We start from the raw sequence: 11,844 nt of genomic DNA on the forward strand, positions 1-11,844 counted from the left end.
GCTCTGAAAAGAATCAACTTCCAAGATGACCCTTGTTGGCAGAATTCAGTTCCTTACGGGTTTAGGACTGAGCTCCCCATCTTCTTACTGGCTATCACAGTGCGGGGGAATTGCTCTCTGCAGCTAGAAGCCAGGTTGAGAGTCTTCCTTGTGGACCCCCTCATCTCAGCAGTAGAACCTCCCTCAGGTCAAATCCCTCTCAGGCTTCAAATCTCTGACTACTGCTGTCATCTGAGAATATTTGCTTTTAGAGAGCTTTAGTGATTAGGTTAGGCCCACTCAGATAATTTCAGTATTTTAGATCAATTGATTAGCAACTTTAATGGCATCTGCAAAATTCGTTTTGCCATATAAGGACATATCATGGTAGTAACACCATGGGGTGAAGGTCATGAAGGCCATCTTAGAATTCTATCTACCACGCTAATGGGTGTTTTCTGCTTAGATTTCTTGTTATTATTTAAAATGCCCAGAAGCAACTTTACCTTTCCCGTCATATATCTCCAAGTCCTAAATTTCCTTAGTTACTTGTTCTCCCCGTTGTGTAGAATCTTGAAGTCCTTTATCCTTCCACCTCACTCTTCACATCCAGGTCTTGTCATATTGACCCCTGAAATATTTCTTGTGTGAATTCTTTTCTTTTTCTTTCTTGCTATGTAGTCTTTGCCATACATAAATATTTCTGTTAGAGTACTGGGGAACTGTCTTTTCCATTCATTTATAACGTGCTTTGTTTTTATTAATTTTGATGTTCCTTTTAAAAACTTGTAGAAGTCTGACTGTAACTGCATGAACTTGCCAATGAATCTTGTCCTGTGTTTGTAGATTTTGCACATATTTTATTGCAGGGGGTTATTGCATAACCATTAACTGATAAGGTCTAATTTAAAATCTATTGCATTGTCTTTTCTTACTATACATTTTAATCATAATTAGGGACATAATACTATGTATATTTTTGAAAGTCAAATTATATATTTTATATATGCTGTGTCTTGTTTTAAAGTCAACATGTTACATTGAAATTAGTATAAAACTTTCCAACTTTGCTATGCTTTATTCATTTATTAACTATTTGTTGAGTCTTTACTACGTACATGTCATTGCTAAATGTGGGCACTGTGGTTGGAAACAAGCAGATATTGTTGTTGCCTTCATAGGACTTACATTCTAGAGAAGACAGACAGTAAACCACTTAAGGATGGCATGTGCTTTGCGGAAGACTTGTGGGAAGCTCTGCTAGCACTTGTGTGACCAAGTCTGGGTTATCAGGGATGGGTTCCTGGAGCAAGAGACATTTGCGCTGAGCTCCAAAAGATGAGTTAGGCATTCCCTTGGTAAAGAAGGAGGTAATAGCATTCTGGACAGAGGGATAAGTGCATGCAAAGGTGCTGAGGTGAGATAGACTCAGAGGGTTTGGGAAGAAGGCCAGGGTGGGCCGGAAAAGAGAGTGAAAGGAGGAGGATGAGACGGGGACTAGATAAGGCAGTTCTTTGAAAGGTACACACTGGAATAGATTTTGAAAAGATAGTGTGTTGTTACCATGTACATTAAATATTGGGAAGTTCAGGTTTTTGGTAATTAGGTAAGTTGGATTATACAGGTTGATTCTCCTGAGAAATGAACTAAAAATTCTGGATAAAGGAAAACGTTTTCATGAAAGTATTGTGGTGCTGCTAAGATGGTAAGAACAGTGAGGCTAAGCCACTAAATGAAGGTTAGAACTTCAGGTAAGTTGAGTGTTGAAGTTGCTTCTGTCCTGGTTGACCTAGCAAACTTGAGTGTCGATTTCCATGGTCTTGACCGAGGTGGGGAGTCCCAACAGGAGACACTCCCATTAAGCTGATGCTCCCTCCCACCTTAGGTAGTTAAGAGAGAATCTGAAGGGAACCCCACCCATTCCCCTACCCCAGGAGACTGAGCACAGCCCTGAGCTTTAGACTTCAAAGCTCAGAACTGTTCACATGGGCCAAACTCGTACTACCCGGGTTGTATCAAAACAAAACAGATAAACAACCCAAAAGCCCTCAAGCCATGAAATTAGTTTTTGGTGGTTCTTAACTGGGCATGCTTCTAAATATTCAGCAGAAGCAAATGTAGACTGTCGCTAGAGCATTACTCCTGTGTCCTAGACCTCAATTTATTCCCACAAATAATTATACAAGCGTAATGAACAGCTTAAGTAAAAAATGATAAAGTATACAAGGAAACATAGCACCAAAGCAAGGAAAAAAAAAAAAAGGGAAACTACAGTTGGCACAAGCAGACCTGCAGAGACTTCACATACTAGAATTACCAGACATGGATTACAAAGTAACTATACTTGCCGTGTTTATTAAAACAAAAACAAGTTTGAAACTACTACACGGCACATAAAAGTATAGAAATGACCTAGCAGTATAGAAAAGAGAAAGATAGGAGGGAAGCCAGCGTGAAGGTGTGCATTAGTGCAGGCAAGAATGAATGAAATGATGGTTTAGGTTTAGGTAGCTTGCAACAGGGGGGTTGGAAGAAAGATGAGTAGGCTTCCCTGGAAACTTCTTGTGAATGTCTGATAGGAGCTGTTCTCTAGCTTTTATTTATAAGATTTTTGAGGGGAGGAAAACATGATGAATTAAGGATTTTGATAAATTAGTTCGAGACAATTAAATTTTTCATGTATTTCAGTTGGTCTTTGGTTTGGAAACAAAAATTGTTAAATTTGTCATGCATGATGCCATGCTTTTTGGCTCCTGGAAAGAAAGCCATAAATAACTAATTATCTGGTTTTGAACAGATGATTTGTATTTGAAGAGAATTCTTAGTGTTTTTATGTATACTGTATTATATATGAGTTTCTTTCGAGTTAAATGAAAGGTAGTTAGCCCCCAAATAGTTAATTAGATTCACTTATAAGTTACTACCATTATTTTTAGTTCTATCAGAGAAGCTCCCCTTTGCGTCTCTGATTGCTTATCATCTAATTAGTATTTTTTAAAAAGCTGGTCTAATTGAATATGAACTTTTGAGAGATAAAATTGAAGGCCCCTGGGCTGACCCCAGCTTCTTGTCTGACAGCTTGTGCTGGTGGCTCTGATGGCCACATATGTGAACCGAGAGACAGCAGATATTTGTAAAGAATTAAAATCTTCAACAAGTGGCCAAGAGCTGTTGTACTTTGCAGTTGGTCAAGATGCTGGCCATATGTAGTTGTGTGTCCCACATGGGACAAGATGCTGGACCCACAGGGGTGTGCTTTTTCTGTCCTTGCGTTCTAACCCCTTCCCCTTCAGTTGTTTTTGTTTTGTTTTGTTTTTTGGTGTGTGTGTGTGTTTTGAGAGGCGGTGTTCTGTCAGCTGTGGATTGTAAGAATCTGTGACCAAGTGGTTTTGAAAAGGGAAGAAAAAAAAAGCAGACTTGCATTTCCTTTTTCAGGTGCCATGGAGATGGGTTAACGAGTGTAATTGATGGACTAGCTAGGATTGCTTTGTAGTGAAAGCCTAAGCTTTAGTAGCCTTTTCTGCTTCTGCCAGATCCCCGATTACTCACAGGTAAAGAAGTTCAGAGCTCGTTTTAGAGCATTCCCCAAAAGCCTCAGTTTTTAACTTGATTTATTTTTTTCTGTAAAATGCTATCCATTTAAAGATGTAATTGTGAAAACTGTGATTGGATTACAGATAGTGACTCTAGTGTCAAGTCCTTGCACCTGACTTCTGATAAAAAAATAAAATCCTCATGTGAGGGATAGAAATACAAGTCTGAGGCAGAGGGAAATAAATGTTTTCCGTAGCCAGGGTGGAGTGGAACCGCCAGCATGTGGCAGCAGAAACTCCCGTTTCATGCGATGAAGAAATGCTTGTGGCATGCGGGGCAGATAGAGTGTGAAATAGCATCAGGAAAAGAGGTATCCAGGGACTTTGGTTTTAAAATTCAATTTCAGAAGGAATGCAAGCCGACTTCTGGATTTCAGACTGTTTGGCATTGTGAGGAAAGAAAGGACTTTAATTGGTCTGGCTTTTTCCTTTTAATCACAAAGTCAGGACAGAGTCATTCTACAAGCTGCTCCCTCATTTCTTTTTCATTGCCCCATCAGGAACAGGTACTTTATGCATGGGACACAGGGTTTCCTTTCTGAATTCAAAATTTTAAATTGACGTGGCCAGAAAGATCTACGGTCATAATTTTCCTTAATGACACTTATTTAGGGAATTGATAAGTGACCCTCCTAAGGAACTAAAACATTCAAGCAATATTTGTCAAATGATTCTCAGCTGAACTAACCAGTTTTACATCAGGTTGGAATGAGGGTTTTTTAGATGCAATTGGAGAGATCTGGACCCCTCCACACCCTTGACTTCCTCTCCAGATGCTGCTTTGCCGAGCCCTGCCCTGAGGGGTAACCTCTCTAGCCTAGAGATAGTCACCAAACTGTGTTGATGGATCCTATTATCAGTTCATTCCCACACAGGTTCTGTTTACCCACAGGAGACAACCTTACATTTTTATTGAGAAGGTTGAGACCATCTTGCATTAACCGCCTCATCTTTTTCTAACTCCACGTCATCACTATTTCTTCTTTTCTTCATTTTTCACCCTCCTTGTCAGAGCTCCTTTCTGTGTGTTCTTCATCCCAGACTTCTCCGTCTTTCATTTCTTTCCTGTTACCCTCTCCTGGCTTTTCATCCTCCTCCCTTGTCTCATTCTATGCCACTATTTTCTTCTGCCTATACACATGCTAAGACCTCCCTTTTCTTGTAAAAAAAAAAAGAAAATCTTTTCTCCACTGTGTGTCTCCGCCACTTTACCACTCCATCTCTTTCCTTCATCATCCACTGAAACTCCTTGATTAAAGAAAATTTAAATTCTGATGCGTTTATCCAGTGGATTTTTCCGCCCCCCCATGGTCATCTTCCTTAGCCCCTCTGTGGCCTTCACATTAAAATTTTTTCTTTTTCCATGACCTGCATATAATCATCTTGGTTTTCTTCTTACTCTTTCGACAAATGCTTTCCCTTTTGGCAAGTCTTCTTTCTTGGAGAGTTATCCATTTTCTCAAACTGGGTTTTCATTTTAGTGTTGATAAATTTAAAAATTTATCAACCTTTCCTGAATTTTTTGTAAATCTCCTCTTATAGTCTTGCTTTCTTCCTAGGCCCATCTCACATGCAGTCAATTCTTTTTCTCCCCTTAAGTTTGTAGTCATTTATGTAAGAGAAAGATGATAGCTTACTTCATATTTGAACTATTGTAACCAACACATCTGCATGGGCCAGTTTATTATAGTAGATTTGACTTTCCTTGCACATTGAACACATGATAGAAGTGGGAGATACTCCCTAGATTTAAACTACTTGAATCCATCTTGCTTTGGAGCAATATCTGTTAAACTTTCCTTTTCTTCGGTCATCTTTGAAAATGTGAGCAGACATTTAAAAGATGTTTTACCTAAGAAGATGAGAGCTATTGAAATATCGAGTTGAATGTATATCTTCCTGTCTTTCTGGTAGTGCAGGGAATAGAAGAGCGGACAGGTGACTAGGGGAAGGTGTCACATGCCTGAGTTAAAGAAGTACTGACTTCTGCTTAATAGCAAGAGATGGGATTATAAAGCATTAACGTTGATTTTCCTGTGGCTGATTAAATGAGTTACACTTTTTTTTTTTTTTGCTGTACACGGGCCTCCCACTGTTGTGGCCTCTCCCGTTGCGGAGCACAGGCTCCAGATGCGCAGGCTCAGCGGCCATGGCTCACGGGCCCAGCCGCTCAGCGGCATGTGGGATCTTCCCTGACTGGGGCACGAACCCGTGTCCCCTGCATCGGCAGGCGGACTCCCAACCACTGTGCCACCACGGAAGCCCACTTTTTAATATTCTTATCCTGTATGTGTAGCATTCCAGAATAAAACTCTCAGACTCTTAGGTGTTTCAGAGTGGGGTAGGACATTCATTAAAGTCTGGGTACCTCACTGGGGAGTTGGAAAGGCCAGAGTTAGGGACAGCAGCAAATATGAGAGGGAAACCTAGATCCAGGACCAAGAGTCAAGTTGATCTTAGGGACTAACAGTAGTGGGCAGGCCTAAGGACAGGCCAGATGCAAGATACGTAGAGGCTGGTGATAATATAACCAAGTCCAATGTTCAGAAGACCAGTGAGCAGTCGGGTCATTGAGCACACAGACAGTGCAAATTAGAAAAGCAGGAGAGGCCAGAAACTGGGGCACACTGGATCATGAGGAAATCACGATAATTCTTCCTTGGTCTGGAGCTCAGTCCTACCAAGTGGACAACCCAAGAGCTCATAGATAGACTAAGTGAACCAGGTTCCCCCAAATAAAGTGGAGGTGAGCAAGGTCAAGAGAGAAGCTAGATCGGAAGATGACTATTGAAGAGGTCATGAAGGGCATGTAGAAACCTCTAGTGTGAATAGTCCAGATTTAGAGGAAAGGGAATATATAAGGAGCTCAGATGAACCACAGCAATCAGAAACCCCTTCTTACCCGTTTTTAGTGACTTGTATAAGACTCTAAATGGTTCTATATTGAATAAAAATTTTCTGTACATATACCTTTTCATTCTTTCATATTTCACCAAATATTTACTGAGTTCCTAGTTAGAAAGCTAATAAAGTACTTGATCACTGGTCATTATTTACTGAATATGCTGTATGTCCCAGCACTGTTCAGATATACTGTTTACTGCTGATGTCTGTCATTTAGGGGTGAATCAATAGCCATTGTAACTCCTGTTGGGCCAGAATAGGGAGTGTAATGCTATGTCAGCATCCTGTTTATCTGCTCTCATCAGGGCAGTGTTCTAAATGATTGAGGTTTCAGATCAGTTAAAGGTCACATTATTTAAAATTTGTAAATCACTTTTGGATAGAGATTTTAAAAATAAGCTCTTATTGATAATAATATATTATTTAAAATTTTATTTTGATATTGATAATATAAATCATCATTGTAGAAAACTGCAGAAAACATCATGACAAAACTAAAAGCACCTGTGATACCACTTCATAGAAATAACCACTATTAACGTTTGGGTGTATTTCTTTATGATCTTCTCCTCCCCGCACCCCCTTATTTTAACAAAATTGCATTGGTATTGTATATAAAGTTTTGCGTCCTGATTATTTCACTTCCCATTATTACATCGTGAACATTTTATCCAATCTTTAACTATACTTTAATGACTATGTAATTCTGCTCAGGACTGTACCACAGTTTACTTAGACCTTCAACTGTTAGATTATTTACAACATTTTAACTATCATAAAACAGTTTTCAGACAGCTACCTTTATGCATAATGTTTGTTGGCATCTCTGATTATTTCCTTTACGTAGATTCCTAGAAGTGTGATTATTAGTTAAAACATACCTGGCTTACCTCTAGAAACAAGGGGCATTTGCAGTTTATGGTTTCACTCAATTCTCAGATTAACTCCACAAATAGCAAAGTGGGGATGGAACATACAGTCGCTGACTAGGAGTAAACAGGGGATGTGATCTGGTGACTTGAGTGACCCAGAACTCTTGCTCTGTTCTTGGGTCTGCTATCTAGTCGGTTCCCTTGTTTGAGGGAAGAGGTTGAAATTACCAGTAGACAGTATGTGTCATAGCCATAGGTGCTCTGTGCTTAATGGTCTAAGGGCTTTTGTGTGTTTTTGTAGGTGTGAAGGTGAAAAGAACTAACACTACCTTTGTGTAATAGCTTATCAATGGAATAATATTAATTACTGCTACTTACGTGCTGTTGTTATTTTTTAAGTTCCAGTTTTTCTCTTAATGTTCCAAAATGCATTTAGCTTTCCAGATTCAGACTTCCTAAAAAGTTTTCAATATGTGCATCTAAATTAGATGTTTTTCTAAAAAATGTCTAAATTATTAGTTGCCAGGGGTTGGGGAGGAGGGAGGGAAATGGGTATGTCTATAAAAGGGCAACCTGAGGGATCATTATTGTTTTTTTGTTGGTTTTTTTGGTAAGTTTTGATAGTGTGGTGTTTTTTGCTCAATGACAAACTTAAAATCAGGTTGATATTCATAAGTAGTACATTTCATCCAGATATTTTTTTCATTAAGCTTGTCTTCCATGAACAGAAGGAACGAATGTTTTTTTAAAATTTCACTATAACTAAGTTTTTTAAAATGTGAAATATTTTTCTTTTTTCTCTCCCTTTCAGCCATGAAGACTTTGAATTTATTTCAGGAACACGAATGCGCAAACTTGCCCGAGAAGGCCAGAAACCTCCTGAAGGTTTCATGGCTCCCAAGGCCTGGACCGTGCTGATGGAATACTACAAATCCTTGGAGAAAGCTTAAGCTGTTAACCCAGTCATTTCACCTTTGACACCTCACTGAGTAACAAGAGGGGACCATGTAGTTACTGTTGGCATTTCTTTGTGGTGGTATCTGTATGGACATGCTTCCTAAAAACAGACCCTTTTCCTTAACTAGCATCAGTTTTGGTCTGCCTTATGAGTTCTGTTCTGAACTAGTGTAACACACTCCTGGTTTTAATGTATCTTTTCCACTTACTATAGTTAAATATTCCTACAATACAGTCTTTTTGTATTATATTTATGCTTCTGTCTCATTATTTTTCAAGCTGTTATATCAGTTGTAACCAATAGTATACACATTGAATCTCACTTTTCATCTCTTGAAAAAAGAAAAAAAATCCACTAAACAATAAACTTGGCTAGACCTTGTTTGGGGAATTTTACAAGACGTCTGTAGCATTTAGATTTTTTTTTCTACATTGAAAGTACAAACTGCTTTCTTCCTTCCTTCCCATCAGCTATTGATCTCTCAACTGTTATAATCTAAAGTATATTAATATCTATGTAAGCCCTGAATGAACTTTATTCAATAAAATTAAACTTTTTGGCTTATTTATGTGACTTTTTAAAAATATTGTTTTGTTTGCACATACCTTATCCTTCTTGTGAAGAAGTTTCTCATGGGGAAGGGAAAATACAGGCGTCAGGCATCTTTCATTACTGGAATCTATTGATAATAATTAGTTCCAAGCACTGTTTCATAGTGAATTTTTAAGTGGGAAAATAATAATGCATTCTCATTCCATCCAAAAGCTCAAGCTGTTTCCCCAAATATCTCTCTAATATTCTTAAATACCTAAGATGGTGGTACTAGTAATAGAGACATGATAGAGGGAGGTTCGTTCATGGCAGGGGGCGGGCAGCATATCAAGTTTGCTTTTGTAGTATATCCTCAAGTAGAATATTCAAGAGGAGATGCTTATTTAGGGGCTGGATATTTAATTTTGGTTGAGATGCCAGCATTTTTGATTTGCAGTCGTATTTCCTATAATGAAATAATCTTGCGTGATCTGGCCTTGAAAATTCAGCATTACAAAGACATGGTAGATTATACACAGAGAGTGTATTGTCATTAATGCAAATGGGAATAAAACACCACTAGGAAAAGAAATAGAAGGAAAAACGAAAACAAAGTAAAAGCAGATCACTGAGGGAATCAATTAGAAAGTTGATAAATAGAAAAAAAATGGAGAATATGAGTAAAAGTTTCTAGTGGATGGATTTACTCACTAGTGGATACTGAATGAAAATATTCATTAGTGGACAATGTAAAAAGTATATGAATGCGTATATTGATGGGAAGAATTAGAGGTGATAGTTGATATGAATTTTTTGGTTACACATTATCTAGATCTCTTTTAGGGAGATCTCCTTTATATAAATCTTGTATAAATCTTCAATTTTTATGTATATATAGAGGTTGAAAGATTGCAGAGCGGCTCTCCAACCACAGACAGCTAAGGTGTGACATAGCGCTTCAGCTCAGCTAATTCAGAAACTCTAACCTGAAGTGTTGAATGTGTAGGAATGATGCAAAGTTGTAAGGACAGAATGAGTCGTGGTTTCATGGTGGCAGCGACACTCAAGATTCTGGGCGCAGTGGTGGTGGTGCTCATGGCAGTGGGGGTCTCCTGTGCAAAAATAGTACCCTATCTTGAATATTCCAGGGCATGACTTTGGCTGAGTCCTCTGCCACTCACCTCCTTTCGTTCCTGACCATTTTCCAAGCCTCATTCTTTTGCATTTTCCATCAATTCTGTAAGAGACCCAACAGCCTCTCCATATATTCCTTTGCTGCCTAAATTATCTAGAGTTTCTGTTGTTTGCCAGGAACCTGATTGTAACAGGTGATGTGAAAAAATGTATACTTCACATTAAAATCATGATACTGCTAAATTCAAGGTGATTTTTACTGTTAGCATATTTTATTTATTTTAAAATTTATTTATTTTTGGCTGCGTTGGGTCTTCGTTGCTGCGCGAGGGCTTTCTCTAGTTGCCGTGAGCGGGGGCTACTCTTCATTGCGCGGGCTTCTCATTGCGGTGGCTTCTCTTGTTGTGGAGCACGGGCTCTAGGCACGCGGGCTTCAGTAGTTATGGCACGTGGGCTCAGTAGTTGTGGCTCGCAGGCTCTAGAGCGCAGGCTCAGTAGTTGTGGCTCACGGGCTTAGTTGCTCCGCGGCATGTGGGATCTTCCCGGACCGGAGCTCGAACCCGTGTTCCCTGCATTGGCAGGCAGATTCTTAACCACTGTGCCACCAGGGAAGTCCCTGTTAGCATATTTTAAAAGTTTAAATATAGAGAAAATATTTTAATACTTAGAACTCAGAAAACTTATCCTTCTAAAATTACAAAAATATACTCATAAAATCAAGCTGAGAATGTTTAGAACAGAAATCAACAGCATCAGGGTGAAATGTGATCGAAAAAGGAGCTTTGTGTTCTGTCACGTAATTGTCCTTTCTTAGTCCCATAGAGCCCCTTGTCCTCAACCCACCGGAGTGGGACATGATAAGAACATGATTCTAAGCCCCTCTGCTCTTGGGATTGGCCACCCACTTGTGTGTTTTAGAGAGACGGAGAAGAAAATAAAAGTACCCAGTGATTTCTACCAGTCCACAGGTTGGTATGTGTGTCTTTAATCTACAAATAGGAAATATGTAGAAATTTTATTTTTCTTTCCCAGCTCATAAAAATGACCCCAAACCAATCTTTAAAACCTTCACCACTTACACCAAACCTCTACTGCCAAGTGGTGTTGGAAATCTGAATGCCATTTTTATCTATCCATCAGCTGGAAAAATGAATGGAAAAATAATTATTTTTTAAAAAAGACGGAGGAAAAGAAAGTGCAGAAATAAAATGTTTTGGCAGAAATATAATGTTTTAAATCTGTCAATTCTGTATTCCACTCTGATAAGACCACGTATTTAAGTTTCATTTCCATCCAAGAGGGGAACAATTATGTCCATATCTTGGAAGTTAGCATTTAAATACCTTATCAGGAAAAATTCAGAAGTCATGCTTCCCACATATGGTAGATTGTTATTAGCACATATGTATCCAGGGGTGAGTTGGCTCACAAAGTAAGGAAGTATGTGCCGACCGGGCTGCTTTTATGTGTGGGCTCTATTTCTTAGAGGGCCTGTAAGCCTCTTCGTATTTCTGTGGATTCCATTTCCTCCTCCACACAGTCTTGTCCTGAATATAATTATATATAAGTTGTGCAAAACACATTCTGCCCTCCTAACTCTCGGTCAGTCTTTTCTGGACTAAGGTAAAAGCTGGCCTCCCTAAAGGTAAGTACTTGAGGACTATAATTGAGCCAGGGGTGTGTTGAGATTGGAACCTCTTTTTCCTAACTTCCTGTTTCAACAGATCCTCAGGAAAATGGCACTAGAGTTTAGGGCCTAGATTTGAAGAACTGAAATTAGAAACATGAAAAATCTCATCATGGACCTTTATTTCCCAGACCTGCATCAGCACTGAGCATCTATAATGATCTGCCTTTGTTAGGAAAAGAAATT

General features: G+C 39.0%; 1 protein-coding gene across 5 annotated transcripts in view; it reads left to right on the top strand.

The window, feature by feature from the left end:
- Window positions 1-8,870, top strand: part of PAPSS1 (3'-phosphoadenosine 5'-phosphosulfate synthase 1) — a 108,811-nt gene extending 99,941 nt beyond the window's left edge. For all 5 annotated transcript variants that reach the window (XM_019927776.3, XM_019927777.3, XM_019927774.3 and 2 more), the window contains one exon: window positions 8,160-8,870. In XM_019927776.3, the coding sequence (XP_019783335.2) occupies window positions 8,160-8,298 (139 nt within the window). In that variant the 3' untranslated portion in view covers window positions 8,299-8,870. The remainder of the gene's footprint in view (window positions 1-8,159) is intronic.
- The last annotated feature ends 2,974 nt before the right edge of the window (window positions 8,871-11,844 follow it).

Source organism: Tursiops truncatus, chromosome 5 (genome assembly GCF_011762595.2).
Source record: "Tursiops truncatus isolate mTurTru1 chromosome 5, mTurTru1.mat.Y, whole genome shotgun sequence".
In the NCBI taxonomy this organism is placed as follows: domain Eukaryota; kingdom Metazoa; phylum Chordata; class Mammalia; order Artiodactyla; family Delphinidae; genus Tursiops; species Tursiops truncatus.